Raw genomic sequence first — 18,153 nt, 5'->3', positions numbered from 1 at the left:
GGACGGTGCCCTGTGGGGTGGGTGGGGGTGGGACGGTGCCCGGTGGGACGGTGCCTGGTGGGACGGTGCCCTGTGGGGTGGGTGGGGGTGGGACGGTGCCCGGTGGGACAGTGCCCTGTGGGGTGGGTGGGGGTGGGACGGTGCCCGGTGGGACAGTGCCCGGTGGGGTGGGTGGGGGTGGGACGGTGCCCGGTGGGACAGTGCCCGGTGGGACAGTGCCCGGTGGGACTGTGCCCGGTGGGACAGTGCCCGGTGGGACGGTGCCCGGTGGGGTGGGTGGGGGTGGGGACACTCACCGATCTGGGCGAGTGTGAACGTCGCGGAGTGTTTTTCGAGCGGACGACCTCCTTGATTCGATCGACCTCCAGTTGGTAACGCTGGCGGTCTTTCATCGCCCCCTGCTTGGCCTCCCTCAGTGCACCCTCCAGTGCCTTAACCCGGTCAGCCCGTAGCTCGAAGCCGTTTCTCCAATTTCGGGAGCTCACACCGAAGATCTGCATTATCACGCACCAGCTGTGGGAGGGAGGGAGGGACGGACGGAGGGAGGGAGGGAGGGGAGAGAGGGGAGGGAGGGGATAGAGGGAGGGAGGGAGGGAGGGAGGGGAGAGAGGGAGGGGAGAGAGGAAGGGATGGGATAGAGGGAGGGAGGGAGGGAGGGGAGAGAGGGAGGGAGGGAGGGGAGAGAGGGAGGGAGGGGAGAGAGGGAGGGAGGGAGGGGACAGAGGGAGGGAGGGAGGGGAGAGAGGGTGGGGAGAGAGGGAGGGAGTGGATAGAGGGAGGGAGGGAGTGAGGGGAGGGAGGGAGGGGAGAGAGGGAGGGAGGGAGAGGAGAGAGGGAGGGAGGGGATAGAGGGAGGGAGGGAGGGGATAGAGGGAGGGAGGGAGGGGATAGAGGGAGGGAGGGAGGGGAGGGAGGGAGGGGCGAGGGAGGGAGTGGAGCAAGGGAGGGGAGAGACGGAGGGAGTGAGGAAGGGGAGCGAGGGAGGGGAGAGAGGGAGGGAGTGAGGGAGGGGAGTGAGGGAGGGGAGCGAGGGAGGGGAGCGAGGGAGGGGAGAGGGGGAGGGGAGAGGGGGAGGGGAGAGGGGGAGGTGAGAGAGGGAGGGAGGGAGAGGAGAGAGGGAGGGAGTGAGGGGAGAGAGGGAGGGAGTGAGTGAGGGGAGAGAGGGAGGGAGGTGAGAGAGGGAGGGGAGAGAGGGAGGGAGGGGAGAGTGGGAGGGAGGGAGTGAGGGGAGAGAGGGAGGGAGTGAGGGGAGAGAGGGAGGGAGGGGAGAGAGGGAGGGAGGAAATGAGGGAGGGAGCGAGGGAGGGAGCGAGGGACGGAGCGAGGGAGGGAGGGAGCGAGGGAGAACGCGAGGGAGGGAGCGATGGAGGGAGAGAGGGAGCAAGGGAGGGAGAGGGGAAAGACAGGGAGGGAGAGGGGAAGGACACAGTGGGGAGAATGTGATGAAGGGGGTAGTGAGGGGGAGGAGTGGGGGAGGGGCCGGAGTGAGTTCGGAGGGGTAGAGAGGAGGGAGGAAGGGTGGGAGAAGGGGGTAGTGAGGGGGAGGAGTGGGGGAGGGGCCAGAGTGAGGTCGGAGGGGTAAAGAGGAGGGAGGGAGAAGGGGGTAGTGAGGGTGATGAAGGGGGTAGTGAGGGGGGGGGAGTGGGGGAGGGAGCAGAGTGAGGTCGGAGGGTTAGAGAGGAGGGAGGGAGAAGCGGATAGTGAGGGTGATGAAGGGGATAATGAGGGGGAGGAGTGGGGGAGGGGGCGGAGTGAGGTCGGAGGGGTAGAGAGGAGGGAGGGAGGGAGAAGGAGGTAGTGAGGGGATGAAGGGGGGTAGTGAGGGGGCGGAGTGAGTTCGGAGGGGTAGAGAGGAGGGAGGGAGGGAGAAGGGGTAGTGAGGGGGATGAAGGGAGTAGTGAGGGGGAGGAGTGAGGTCGGAGGGGTAGAGAGGAGGGAGGGAGAAGGGGGTAGTGAGGGGGATGAAGGGGGTAGTGAGGGGGGGAGGGGCGGAGTGAGGTCGGAGGGGTAGAGAGGGGGAGGGAGGGAGGGAGAAGGGGGTAGTGAGGGGGATGAAGGGGGTAGTGAGGGGGGGAGGGGCGGAGTGAGGTCGGAGGGGTAGAGAGGAGGGAGGGAGAAGGGGGGTAGTGAGGGGGGAGGGGGCGGAGTGAGGTCGGAGGGGTAGAGAGGAGGGAGGGAGAAGGGGGTAGTGAGGGGGATGAAGGGGGTAGTGAGGGGGGGAGGGGGCGGATTGTGGTCGGAGGGGCAGAGAATAGGGAGGGAGAAGGGGGTAGTGAGGGGGATGAAGGGGGTAGTGAGGGGGGGAGGGGGCAGAGTGAGGTCGGAGGGGTAGAGAGGAGGGAGGGAGAAGGGGGTAGTGAGGGGGATGAAGGGGGTAGTGAGGGGGGGAGGGGGCGGAGTGAGGTCGGAGGGGTAGAGAGGAGGGAGGGAGAAGGGGTAGTGAGGGGGATGAAGGGGGTAGTGAGGGGGGAGGGTGCGGATTGTGGTCGGAGGGGCAGAGAATAGGGAGGGAGAAGGGGGTAGTGAGGGGGATGAAGGGGTAGTGAGGGGGGGAGGGGGCGGAGTGAGGTCGGAGGGGTAGAAAGGAGGGAGGGAGAAGGGGGTAGTGAGGGGGATGAAGGGGGTAGTGAGGGGGGGAGGGGGCGGAGTGAGGTCGGAGGGGTAGAGAGGAGGGAGGGAGAAGGGGTAGTGAGGGGGATGAAGGGGGTAGTGAGGGGGGGAGGGTGCGGATTGTGGTCGGAGGGGCAGAGAATAGGGAGGGAGAAGGGGGTAGTAGGGGGATGAAGGGGGTAGTGAGGGGGGGGAGGGGGCGGAGTGAGGTCGGAGGGGTAGAGAGGAGGGAGGGCCAGGTATTTGGGGTGTTTAATTAGGAGGAAGAAGAAGGCAGTTTGTTGAGTCAGCGGCTCGTCGCCGTTCCGAACCTAAAGCAAAGGCCCTTTACAAAATCATGAAGGGTACAGACAGGGCGGGTAGAGACAAGCTTTTCCCCAGGGCGAGGGATTCAGTAACGAGAGGTCATGCTTTCAAGGTGAGAGGTGGAAAGTTTAAGGGGGATACACGCGGCAAGTACCTCACACACAGAGGGTGGTGGGCGTCTGGAACGCGTTGCCAGCAGAGGTGGTTGAGGCAGGCACGGTAGATTCATTTAAGATGCGTCTGGACAGATGCACGAGGAGGTGGGGAGCAGAGGGACACAGATGCTTAGGAATTGGGCGACAGGTTTAGACAGTGGACGTGGATCGGCTCAGGCTTGGAGGGGCCGAAGGGCCTGTTCCTGGGCTGTAAAGCTTCTTTGTTCTTTGTTTGTCTAATTAGTAAGTTTGCATACAACACAAATGTTGGTGGAGTTGTGGGTGGACAGGAAGGTTATCAGTTGAATATAGATCAGTCGGAAAGTTGGGTGGTGAAATGGCAGATGGAGTTTAATTTGAACAAACGTGGCTTTGTGTGTGGGGAAATCATGTCTCACAAACTTGATTGAGTTTTTTTGAGGAAGTAACAAAGAGGATTGATGAGGGCAGAGCGGTAGATGTGATCTATATGGACTTCAGTAAGGCGTTCGACAAGGTTCCCCAGGGGAGACTGATTAGCAAGGTTAGATCTCATGGAATACAGGGAGAACTAGCCATTTGGATACAGAACTGGCTCAAAGGTAGAAGACAGAGGATGGTGTTGGAGGGTTGTTTTTCAGACTGGAGGCCTGTGACCAGTGGAGTGCCACAAGGATCAGTGCTGGGTCCTCTACTTTTTGTCATTTACATAAATGATTTGGATGTGAGCATAAGAGGTACAGTTAGTAAGTTTGCAGATGACACCACAATTGGAGGTGTAGTGGACAGCGAAGAGGGTTACCTCAGATTACAACAGGATCTGGACCAGATGGGCCAATGGGCTGAGAAGTGGCAGATGGAGTTTAATTCAGATAAATGCGAGGTGCTGCATTTTGGGAAAGCAAATCTTAGCAGGACTTATACACTTAATGGTAAGGTCCTAGGGAGTGTTGCTGAACAAAGAGACCTTGGAGTGCAGGTTCATAGCTCCTTGAAAGTGGAGTCGCAGGTAGATAGGATGGTGAAGGAGGCGTTTGGTATGCTTTCCTTTATTGGTCAGAGTATTGAGTACAGGAGTTGGGAGGTCATGTTGCTGCTGTACAGGAATTGGTTAGGGGCCACTGTTGGAATATTGTGTGCAATTCTGGTCTCCTTCCTATCGGAAAGATGTTGTGAAACTTGAAAGGGTTCAGAAAAGATTTACAAGGATGTTGCCAGGGTTGGAGGGTCTGAGCTACAGGGAGAGGCTGGACAGGCTGGGGCTGTTTTCCCTGGAGCGTCGGAGGCTGAGGGGTGACCTTATAGAGGTTTACAAAATAATGTGGGACATGGATAGGATAAATAGGCAAAGTCTTTTCCCTGGGGTGGGGGAGTCCAGAACTAGAGGGGCATAGGTTTAGGGTGAGAGGGGAAAGATATAAAAGAGACCCAAGGGGCAACTTTTTCACCCAGAGGGTGGTACGTGTATGGAATGAGCTGCCAGAGAATGTGGTGGAGGCTGGTACAATTACAACATTTAAGAGGCATTTGGATGGGTACATGAATAGGAAGGGTTTGGAGGGATATGGGCCGGGTGCTGGCAGGTGGGGACGAGATTGGGTTTGGGATATGACCGAGCGTGAGGTGATGCATTATGGGAGGCCAAATGCAAGTAAATTGGAGCACTGACCAACAGAGGGGTCTTGGGGTCCAAGCCCAGAGCTCGCTGAAAGTGGTAAAGTTGGCTAATGGCTTTGTCAGTCAGGCCATTGAGTAAAGAAATTGGCAAGCCATGGTTGGGGGCCTGGAAGACTTTAGTGAGGCCACATTTGGGGTCTTGTGTGCAGTTCTGTTTGCCCAACTGCAGGAAGGAAGTGGAGGCTTTAGAGGGGGTGCGGAATAGGCTTACCAGGATGTTGCCTGGTTTGGAGTGTGTTAGCTACAAGGACAAAGTTGCTTTGTTTTCACGAGAGTGTCGGAGGTTTGGGGGGGGGGGGGGGGACCTGACAGAAATATTGGGGAGGTGTGGATAGAGAGGCAAGTCTGAGTCAACTTCCCAGGGTGTAAATGTGATAAATGCCAGGGGGCATAGGGTTAAGATGAGAGGGGGAAAGTTCAAAGGAAATGTAAGAGGAAACTTTTTTTTACAAACAGAGGGTGCCTGTTGGAAGAGGTCATAGGGATGTACAGCAAGGAAACAGACCCTTCAGCCCAACTCGTCCATGCCGACCCAGATATCCCAACCCAATCTAGTCCCACCTGGGCACTACGGGGACAATTTAGCACGGCCAATCCCACCCTAACCCGCACATCCCTGGGCACTACGGGGACAATTTAGCACGGCCAATCCCACCCTAACCTGCACATCCCTGGGCACTACGGGGACAATTTAGCACGGCCAATCCCACCCTAACCTGCACATCCCTGGGCACTACGGGGACAATTTAGCACGGCCAATCCCACCCTAACCTGCACATCCCTGGGCACTACGGGACAATTTAGCACGGCCAATCCCACCCTATCCTGCACATCCCTGGGCACTACGGGGACAATTTAGCACGGCCAATCCCACCCTAACCTGCACATCCCTGGGCACTACGGGACAATTTAGCACGGCCAATCCCACCCTAACCTGCACATCCCTGGGCACTATGGGACAATTTAGCACGGCCAATCCCACCCTAACCCGCACATCCCTGGGCACGACAGGGACAATTTAGCACGGACAATCCCACCCTAACCTGCACATCCCTGGGCACCACGGGACAATTTAGCACGGACAATCCCACCCTAACCTCCACATCCCTGGGCACCACGGGATAATTTAGCACGGCCAATCCCACCCTAACCTGCACATCCCTGGGCACTACGGGGACAATTTAGCACGGCCAATCCCACCCTAACCTGCACATCCCTGGGCACTACGGGACAATTTAGCACGGCCAATCCCACCCTAACCTGCACATCCCTGGGCACTACAGGACAATTTAGCACGGCCAATCCCAACCAAACCTGCACATCCCTGGGCACTATGGGACAATTTAGCACGGCCAATCCCACCCTAACCTGCACATCCCTGGGCACTACGGGGACAATTTAGCACGGACAATCCCACCCTAACCTGCACATCCCTGGGCACCACAGGACAATTTAGCACGGACAATCCCACCCTAACCTGCACATCCCTGGGCACCACGGGATAATTTAGCACGGCCAATCCCACTCTAACCTGCACATCCCTGGGCACTACGGGGACAATTTAGCACGGCCAATCCCACCCTAACCTGCACATCCCTGGGCACTACAGGACAATTTAGCACGGCCAATCCCAACCAAACCTGCACATCCCTGGGCACTACAGGACAATTTAGCACGGCCAATCCCACCCTAACCTACACATCCCTGGGCACTACGGGGACAATTTAGCACGGCCAATCCCACCCTAACCTGTACATCCCTGGGCACTATGGGACAATGTACATGGCCAATCCCACCCTAACCTGCACATCCCTGGGCACTACGGGGACAATTTAGCACGGCCAATCCCACCCTAACCTACACATCCCTGGGCACTACGGGGACAATTTAGCACGGCCAATCTCACCCTAACCTGCACATCCCTGCACACTACGGGGACAGTTTAGCACGGCCAATCCACCCTAACCTACATCCCTGGGTACTACGGGACAATTTAGCACGGCCAATCCACCCTAACCTGCACATCCCTGTACACTACGGGGACAATTTAGCACGGCCAATCCACCCTAACCTACATCCCTGGGTACTACGGGACAATTTAGCACGGCCCATCCCACCCTAACCTGCACAACTCTGGGCACTACGGGACAATTTAGCACGGCCAATCCCACCCTAACCTGCACATCCCTGGGCACTACGGGGACAATTTAGCACGGCCAATCCCACCCTAACCTGCACATCCCTGGGCACTCCAGGACAATTTAGCACGGCCAATCCCACCCTAACCTGCACATCCCTGGGCACTACAGGACAATTTAGCACGGCCAATCCCACCCTAACCTGCACACCCCTGGGCACTATGGGACAATTTAGCACGGCCAATCCCACCCTAACCTGCACACCCCTGGGCACTATGGGACAATTTAGCTCAGCCAATCCACCCTAACCTGCACATCCCTGGGCACGACGGGACAATTTAGCACGGCCAATCCCACCCTAACCTGCACATCCCTGGGCACTACGGGACAATTTAGCACGGCCAATCCCACCCTAACCTGTACATCCCTGGGCACTACAGGACAATTTAGCACGGCCAATCCCACCCTAACCTGCACATCCCTGGGCACTACAGGACAATTTAGCACGGCCAATCCCACCCTAATCTGCACACCCCTGGGCACTATGGGACAATTTAGCACGGCCACTCCCACCGTAACCTGCACATCCCTGGGCACTACGGGACAATTTAGCACAGCCAATCCACCCTAACCTACACATCCCTGGGCACTACGGGGACAATTTAGCACGGCCAATCCCACCCTAATCTGCACACCCCTGGGCACTATGGGACAATTTAGCACAGCCAATCCCACCGTAACCTGCACAGCCCTGGGCACTACGGGGACAATTTAGCACGGCCAATCCCACCCTAACCTGCACATCCCTGGGCACTACGGGGACAATTTAGCACGGCCAATCCACCCTAACCTGCACATCCCTGGGCACTACAGGGACAATTTAGCACGGCCAATCCCACCCTAACCTGCACATCCCTGGGCACTACGGGACAATTTAGCACGGCCAATCCCACCCTAACCTGCACATCCCTGGGCACTACGGGACAATTTAGCACGGCCAATCTCACCCTAACCTGCACACCCCTGGGCACTATGGGACAATTTAGCACGGCCAATCCACCCTAACCTGCACATCCCTCGGCACTACGGGACAATTTAGCATGGCCAATCCCACCCTAACCTGCACATCCCTGGGCACTACGGGGACAATTTAGCACGGCCAATCCCACCCTAACCTGCACATCCCTGGGCACTACGGGACAATTTAGCCTGGCCAATCCCACCCTAACCTGCACATCCCTGGGCACTACAGGACAATTTAGCACGGCCAATCCCACCCTAACCTGCACATCCCTGGGCACTACGGGACAATTTAGCACGCCCAATCCCACCCTAACCTGCACATCCCTGGGCACTACGGGACAATTTAGCACGGCCAATCCACCCTAACCTGCACATCCCTGGGCACTACGGGGACAATTTAGCATGGCCAATCCACCCTAACCTGCACATCCCTGGGCACTACGGGACAATTTAGCATGGCCAATCCCAACCAAACCTGCACATCCGTGGGCACTACAGGACAATTTAGCACGGCCAATCCCACCCTAACCTGCACATCCCTGGGCACGACGGGGACAATTTAGCTCCGCCGATCCCACCCTAACCCGCACATCCCTGTACACTACGTGGACAGTTTAGCACGGCCAATCCACCCTAACCTACATCCCTGGGTACTACGGGGACAATTTAGCACGGCCAATCCACCCTAACCTGCACATCCCTGTACACTACGGGGACAATTTAGCACGGCCAATCCACCCTAACCTACATCCCTGGGTACTACGGGACAATTTAGCATGGCCAATCCCACCCTAACCTGCACAACTCTGGGCACTACGGGACAATTTAGCACGGCCAATCCCACCCTAACCTGCACATCCCTGGGCACTACGGGTCAATTTAGCACGGCCAATCCCACCCTAACCTGCACATCCCTGGGCACTATGGGACAATTTAGCACGGCCAATCCCACCCTAACCTGCACACCCCTGGGCACTATGGGACAATTTAGCTCAGCCAACCCACCCTAACCTGCACATCCCTGGGCACTACGGGACAATTTAGCACGGCCAATCCCACCCTAACCTACACATCCCTGGGCACTATGGGACAATTTAGCTCAGCCAATCCACCCTAACCTGCACATCCCTGGGCACTATGGGACAATTTAGCTCAGCCAATCCACCCTCACCTGCACATCCCTGGGCACTACGGGGACAATTTAGCACGGCCAATCCCACCCTAACCTGCACACCCCTGGGCACTATGGGACAATTTAGCTCAGCCAATCCACCCTAACCTGCACATCCCTGGGCACTACGGGGACATTTAACACGGCCAATCCCACCCGAACCTGCACATTCCTGGGCACTATGGGACAATTTAGCACGGCCAATCCCACCGTAACCTGCACATCCCTGTACACTACGGGACAATTTAGCACGGCCAATCCCACCCTAACCTGCACATCCCTGGGCACCACAGGACAATTTAGCACGGACAATCCCACCCTAACCTGCACATCCCTGGGCACCACGGGATAATTTAGCACGGCCAATCCCACCCTAACCTGCACATCCCTGGGCACTACGGGGACAATTTAGCACGGCCAATCCCACCCTAACCTGCACATCCCTGGGCACTACAGGACAATTTAGCACGGCCAATCCCACCCTAACCTGCACATCCCTGGGCACTACAGGACAATTTAGCACGGCCAATCCCAACCAAACCTGCACATCCCTGGGCACTACGGGACAATTTAGCACGGCCAATCCCACCCTAACCTACACATCCCTGGGCACTACGGGGACAATTTAGCATGGCCAATCCCACCCTAACCTGTACATCCCTGGGCACTATGGGACAATGTACATGGCCAATCCCACCCTAACCTGCAAATCCCCGGGCACTACGGGGACAATTTAGCACGGCCAATCCCACCCTAACCTACACATCCCTGGGCACTACAGGGACAATTTAGCACGGCCAATCTCACCCTAACCTGCACATCCCTGTACACTACGGGGACAGTTTAGCACGGCCAATCCACCCTAACCTACATCCCTGGGTACTACGGAACAATTTAGCACGGCCAATCCACCCTAACCTGCACATCCCTGTACAATACGGGGACAATTTAGCACGGCCATTCCACCCGAACCTACATCCCTGGGTACTACGGGACAATTTAGCACGGCCCATCCCACCCTAACCTGCACAACTCTGGGCACTACGGGACAATTTAGCACGGCCAATCCCACCCTAACCTGCACATCCCTGGGCACTATGGGACAATTTAGCACGGCCCATCCCACCCTAACCTGCACAACTCTGGGCACTACGGGACAATTTAGCACGGCCAATCCCACCCTAACCTGCACATCCCTGGGCACTACGGGGACAATTTAGCACGGCCAATCCCACCCTAACCTGCACATCCCTGGGCACTCCAGGACAATTTTGCACGGCCAATCCCACCCTAACCTGCACATCCCTGGGCACTACGGGGACAATTTAGCACGGCCAATCCCACCCTAACCTGCACATCCCTGGTCACTACAGGAGAATTTAGCACGGCCAATCCCACCCTAACCTGCACATCCCTGGGCACTATGGGACAATTTAGCACGGCCAATCCCACCCTAACCTGCACATCACTGGGCACGACGGGACAATTTAGCACGGCAAATCCCACCCTAACCTGCACATCCCTGGGCACTACGGGACAATTTAGCACGGCCAATCCCACCCTAACCTGCACATCCCTGGGCACTACGGGACAATTTAACATGGCCAATCCCACCCTAACCTGCACATCCCTGGGCACTACAGGACAATTTAGCACGGCCAATCCCACCCTAATCTGCACACCCCTGGGCACTATGGGACAATTTAGCACGGCCACTCCCACCGTAACCTGCACATCCCTGGGCACTACGGGACAATTTAGCACGGGCAATCCCCACCCTAACCTGCACATCCCTGGGCACTACGGGACAATTTAGCACGGGCAATCCCCACCCTAACCTGCACATCCCTGGGCACTACGGGACAATTTAGCACGGCCAATCCCACCCTAACCTGCACATCCCTGGGCACTACGGGACAATTTAGCACAGCCAATCCCACCCTAACCTGCACATCCCTGGGCACTACGGGGACAATTTAGCACGGCCAATCCCACCGTAACCTGCACAGCCCTGGGCACTACGGGGACAATTTAGCACGGCCAATCCCACCCTAACCTGCACATCCCTGGGCACTCCAGGACAATTTAGCACGGCCAATCCCACCCTAACCTGCACATCCCTGGGCACTACAGGACAATTTAGCACGGCCAATCCCACCCTAACCTGCACACCCCTGGGCACTATGGGACAATTTAGCACGGCCAATCCCACCCTAACCTGCACACCCCTGGGCACTATGGGACAATTTAGCTCAGCCAATCCACCCTAACCTGCACATCCCTGGGCACGACGGGACAATTTAGCACGGCCAATCCCACCCTAACCTGCACATCCCTGGGCACTACGGGACAATTTAGCACGGCCAATCCCACCCTAACCTGTACATCCCTGGGCACTACAGGACAATTTAGCACGGCCAATCCCACCCTAACCTGCACATCCCTGGGCACTACAGGACAATTTAGCACGGCCAATCCCACCCTAATCTGCACACCCCTGGGCACTATGGGACAATTTAGCACGGCCACTCCCACCGTAACCTGCACATCCCTGGGCACTACGGGACAATTTAGCACAGCCAATCCACCCTAACCTACACATCCCTGGGCACTACGGGGACAATTTAGCACGGCCAATCCCACCCTAATCTGCACACCCCTGGGCACTATGGGACAATTTAGCACAGCCAATCCCACCGTAACCTGCACAGCCCTGGGCACTACGGGGACAATTTAGCACGGCCAATCCCACCCTAACCTGCACATCCCTGGGCACTACGGGGACAATTTAGCACGGCCAATCCACCCTAACCTGCACATCCCTGGGCACTACAGGGACAATTTAGCACGGCCAATCCCACCCTAACCTGCACATCCCTGGGCACTACGGGACAATTTAGCACGGCCAATCCCACCCTAACCTGCACATCCCTGGGCACTACGGGACAATTTAGCACGGCCAATCTCACCCTAACCTGCACACCCCTGGGCACTATGGGACAATTTAGCACGGCCAATCCACCCTAACCTGCACATCCCTCGGCACTACGGGACAATTTAGCATGGCCAATCCCACCCTAACCTGCACATCCCTGGGCACTACGGGGACAATTTAGCACGGCCAATCCCACCCTAACCTGCACATCCCTGGGCACTACGGGACAATTTAGCCTGGCCAATCCCACCCTAACCTGCACATCCCTGGGCACTACAGGACAATTTAGCACGGCCAATCCCACCCTAACCTGCACATCCCTGGGCACTACGGGACAATTTAGCACGCCCAATCCCACCCTAACCTGCACATCCCTGGGCACTACGGGACAATTTAGCACGGCCAATCCACCCTAACCTGCACATCCCTGGGCACTACGGGGACAATTTAGCATGGCCAATCCACCCTAACCTGCACATCCCTGGGCACTACGGGACAATTTAGCATGGCCAATCCCAACCAAACCTGCACATCCGTGGGCACTACAGGACAATTTAGCACGGCCAATCCCACCCTAACCTGCACATCCCTGGGCACGACGGGGACAATTTAGCTCCGCCGATCCCACCCTAACCCGCACATCCCTGTACACTACGTGGACAGTTTAGCACGGCCAATCCACCCTAACCTACATCCCTGGGTACTACGGGGACAATTTAGCACGGCCAATCCACCCTAACCTGCACATCCCTGTACACTACGGGGACAATTTAGCACGGCCAATCCACCCTAACCTACATCCCTGGGTACTACGGGACAATTTAGCACGGCCAATCCCACCCTAACCTGCACAACTCTGGGCACTACGGGACAATTTAGCACGGCCAATCCCACCCTAACCTGCACATCCCTGGGCACTACGGGTCAATTTAGCACGGCCAATCCCACCCTAACCTGCACATCCCTGGGCACTATGGGACAATTTAGCACGGCCAATCCCACCCTAACCTGCACACCCCTGGGCACTATGGGACAATTTAGCTCAGCCAACCCACCCTAACCTGCACATCCCTGGGCACTACGGGACAATTTAGCACGGCCAATCCCACCCTAACCTACACATCCCTGGGCACTATGGGACAATTTAGCTCAGCCAATCCACCCTAACCTGCACATCCCTGGGCACTATGGGACAATTTAGCTCAGCCAATCCACCCTAACCTGCACATCCCTGGGCACTACGGGGACAATTTAGCACGGCCAATCCCACCCTAACCTGCACACCCCTGGGCACTATGGGACAATTTAGCTCAGCCAATCCACCCTAACCTGCACATCCCTGGGCACTACGGGGACATTTAACACGGCCAATCCCACCCGAACCTGCACATTCCTGGGCACTATGGGACAATTTAGCACGGCCAATCCCACCGTAACCTGCACATCCCTGTACACTACGGGACAATTTAGCACGGCCAATCCCACCCTAACCTGCACATCCCTGGGCACCACAGGACAATTTAGCACGGACAATCCCACCCTAACCTGCACATCCCTGGGCACCACGGGATAATTTAGCACGGCCAATCCCACCCTAACCTGCACATCCCTGGGCACTACGGGGACAATTTAGCACGGCCAATCCCACCCTAACCTGCACATCCCTGGGCACTACAGGACAATTTAGCACGGCCAATCCCACCCTAACCTGCACATCCCTGGGCACTACAGGACAATTTAGCACGGCCAATCCCAACCAAACCTGCACATCCCTGGGCACTACGGGACAATTTAGCACGGCCAATCCCACCCTAACCTACACATCCCTGGGCACTACGGGGACAATTTAGCATGGCCAATCCCACCCTAACCTGTACATCCCTGGGCACTATGGGACAATGTACATGGCCAATCCCACCCTAACCTGCAAATCCCCGGGCACTACGGGGACAATTTAGCACGGCCAATCCCACCCTAACCTACACATCCCTGGGCACTACAGGGACAATTTAGCACGGCCAATCTCACCCTAACCTGCACATCCCTGTACACTACGGGGACAGTTTAGCACGGCCAATCCACCCTAACCTACATCCCTGGGTACTACGGAACAATTTAGCACGGCCAATCCACCCTAACCTGCACATCCCTGTACAATACGGGGACAATTTAGCACGGCCATTCCACCCGAACCTACATCCCTGGGTACTACGGGACAATTTAGCACGGCCCATCCCACCCTAACCTGCACAACTCTGGGCACTACGGGACAATTTAGCACGGCCAATCCCACCCTAACCTGCACATCCCTGGGCACTATGGGACAATTTAGCACGGCCCATCCCACCCTAACCTGCACAACTCTGGGCACTACGGGACAATTTAGCACGGCCAATCCCACCCTAACCTGCACATCCCTGGGCACTACGGGGACAATTTAGCACGGCCAATCCCACCCTAACCTGCACATCCCTGGGCACTCCAGGACAATTTTGCACGGCCAATCCCACCCTAACCTGCACATCCCTGGGCACTACGGGGACAATTTAGCACGGCCAATCCCACCCTAACCTGCACATCCCTGGTCACTACAGGAGAATTTAGCACGGCCAATCCCACCCTAACCTGCACATCCCTGGGCACTATGGGACAATTTAGCACGGCCAATCCCACCCTAACCTGCACATCACTGGGCACGACGGGACAATTTAGCACGGCAAATCCCACCCTAACCTGCACATCCCTGGGCACTACGGGACAATTTAGCACGGCCAATCCCACCCTAACCTGCACATCCCTGGGCACTACGGGACAATTTAACATGGCCAATCCCACCCTAACCTGCACATCCCTGGGCACTACAGGACAATTTAGCACGGCCAATCCCACCCTAATCTGCACACCCCTGGGCACTATGGGACAATTTAGCACGGCCACTCCCACCGTAACCTGCACATCCCTGGGCACTACGGGACAATTTAGCACGGGCAATCCCCACCCTAACCTGCACATCCCTGGGCACTACGGGACAATTTAGCACGGGCAATCCCCACCCTAACCTGCACATCCCTGGGCACTACGGGACAATTTAGCACGGCCAATCCCACCCTAACCTGCACATCCCTGGGCACTACGGGACAATTTAGCACAGCCAATCCCACCCTAACCTGCACATCCCTGGGCACTACGGGGACAATTTAGCACGGCCAATCCCACCGTAACCTGCACAGCCCTGGGCACTACGGGGACAATTTAGCACGGCCAATCCCACCCTAACCTGCACATCCCTGGGCACTACGGGGACAATTTAGCACGGCCAATCCCACCCTAACCTGCACATCCCTGGGCACTACGGGACAATTTAGCACGGCCAATCCCACCCTAACCTGCACATCCCTGGGCACTACGGGACAATTTAGCACGGCCAATCCCACCCTAACCTGCACATCCCTGGGCACTACGGGACAATTTAGCACGGCCAATCCCACCCTAACCTGCACATCCCTGGGCACTACGGGACAATTTAGCACGGCCAATCCACCCTAACCTGCACATCCCTGGGCACTACAGGACAATTTAGCACGGCCAATCCCACCCTAATCTGCACACCCCTGGGCACTATGGGACAATTTAGCACGGCCACTCCCACCGTAACCTGCACATCCCTGGGCACTACGGGACAATTTAGCACGGCCAATCCCACCCTAACCTGCACTTTCCTGGGCACTACGGGACAATTTAGCACGGCCAATCCCACCCTAATCTGCACACCCCTGGGCACTACAGGGACAATTTAGCACGGCCAATCCCACCGTAACCTGCACAGCCCTGGGCACTACGGGGACAATTTAGCACGGCCAATCCACCCTAACCTGCACATCCCTGGGCACTACGGGACAATTTAGCACGGCCAATCCCACCGTAACCTGCACAGCCCTGGGCACTACGGGGACAATTTAGCACGGCCAATCCCACCCTAACCTGCACATCCCTGGGCACTACGGGGACAATTTAGCACGGCCAATCCACCCTAACCTGCACATCCCTGGGCACTACAGGGACAATTTAGCACGGCCAATCCCACCCTCACCTGCACATCCCTGGGCACTACGGGACAATTTAGCACGGCCAATCTCACCCTAACCTGCACACCCCTGGGCACTATGGGACAATTTAGCACGGCCAATCCACCCTAACCTGCACATCCCTGGGCACTACGGGGACAATTTAGCACGGCCAATCCCACCCTAACCTGCACATCCCTGGGCACTACGGGGACAATTTAGCACGGCCAATCCACCCTAACCTGCACATCCCTGGGCACTACGGGACAATTTAGCACGGGGCCAATCCACCCTAACCTGGACATCCCTGGGCACTACGGGACAATTTAGCACGGCCAATCCCACCCTAACCTGTACGTCCCTGGGCACTACGGGGACAATTTAGCACGGCCAATCCCACCCTAACCTGTACGTCCCTGGGCACTACGGGGACAATTTAGCACGGCCAATCCCACCCTAACCTGCACATCCCTGGGCACTACGGGACAATTTAGCACGGCCAATCCCAACCAAACCTGCACATCCGTGGGCACTACAGGACAATTTAGCACGGCCAATCCCACCCTAACCTGCACATCCCTGGGCACGACGGGGACAATTTAGCTCCGCCGATCCCACCCTAACCCGCACATCCCTGTACACTACGGGGACAGTTTAGCACGGCCAATCCACCCTAACCTACATCCCTGGGTACTACGGGGACAATTTAGCACGGCCAATCCACCCTAACCTGCACATCCCTGTACACTACGGGGACAATTTAGCACGGCCAATCCACCCTAACCTACATCCTTGGGTACTACGGGACAATTTAGCACGGCCAATCCCACCCTAACCTGCACAACTCTGGGCACTACGGGACAATTTAGCACGGCCAATCCCACCCTAACCTGCACATCCCTGGGCACTACGGGTCAATTTAGCACGGCCAATCCCACCCTAACCTGCACACCCCTGGGCACTATGGGACAATTTAGCTCAGCCAATCCACCCTAACCTGCACATCCCTGGGCACTACGGGGACAATTTAGCATGGCCAATCCCACCCTAACCTGCACATCCCTGGGCACTACGGGACAATTTAGCACGGCCAATCCCACCCTAACCTGCACATCCCTGGGCACTACGGGACAATTTAGCACGGCCAATCCCACCCTAACCTGCACATCCCTGGGCACTACGGGACAATTTAGCACGGCCAATCCCACCGTAACCTGCACATCCCTGTACACTACGGGACAATTTAGCATGGCCAATCCCACCCTAACCTGCACATCCCTGGGCACTACGGGGACAATTTAGCACGGCCAATCCACCCTAACCTGCACATCCCTGTACACTACGGGGACAATTTAGCACGGCCAATCCACCCTAACCTACATCCTTGGGTACTACGGGACAATTTAGCACGGCCAATCCCACCCTAACCTGCACAACTCTGGGCACTACGGGACAATTTAGCACGGCCAATCCCACCCTAACCTGCACATCCCTGGGCACTACGGGGACAATTTAGCATGGCCAATCCCACCCTAACCTGCACATCCCTGGGCACTACGGGGACAATTTAGCACAGCCAATCCCACCCTAACCTGCACATCCCTGGGCACTACGGGACAATTTAGCATGGCCAATCCCACCCTAACCTACAAGTCCCTGGGCACTATGGGGACAATTTAGCACGGCCAATCCTCCCTAACCTACACATCCCTGGGCACTACGGGGACAATTTAGCACGGCCAATCCCACCCTAACCTGCACAGCCCTGGGCACTATGGGACAATTTAGCTCAGCCAATCCACCCTAACCTGCACATCCCTGGGCACTACGGGACAATTTCGCACGGCCAATCCCACCCTAACCTGCACATCCCTGGGCACTACGGGACAATTTAGCATGGCCAATCCCACCCTAATCTGCACACCCCTGGGCACTATGGGACAATTTAGCACGGCCAATCCCACCGTAACCTGCACATCCCTGGGCACTACGGGACAATTTAGAACAGCCAATCCACCCTAACCTGCACATCCCTGGGCACTACGGGGACAATTTAGCACGGCCAATCCCACCCTAACCTACACATCCCTGGGCA

The 18,153-nt window shown here is 57.0% G+C and overlaps 1 protein-coding gene across 2 annotated transcripts in view; it reads right to left on the bottom strand.

Moving 5' to 3' along the window:
- Positions 1-303: 303 nt before the first annotated feature.
- The window catches only part of LOC148134627 (kinesin heavy chain-like), a 64,449-nt gene continuing 46,599 nt past the window's right edge, over positions 304-18,153 (bottom strand). For both annotated transcript variants that reach the window (XM_087985663.1, XM_087985664.1), the window contains exon 9: positions 304-513. In XM_087985663.1, the coding sequence (XP_087841789.1) occupies positions 442-513 (72 nt within the window). In that variant the 3' untranslated portion in view covers positions 304-441. The remainder of the gene's footprint in view (positions 514-18,153) is intronic.

This window comes from Chiloscyllium plagiosum, unplaced genomic scaffold (genome assembly GCF_037043375.1).
Source record: "Chiloscyllium plagiosum isolate Xiang-an unplaced genomic scaffold, Cpla_swu_hap1 HiC_scaffold_53Y, whole genome shotgun sequence".
NCBI lineage: Eukaryota > Metazoa > Chordata > Chondrichthyes > Orectolobiformes > Hemiscylliidae > Chiloscyllium > Chiloscyllium plagiosum.
This window is presented reverse-complemented; position numbering and strand designations above follow the sequence as displayed.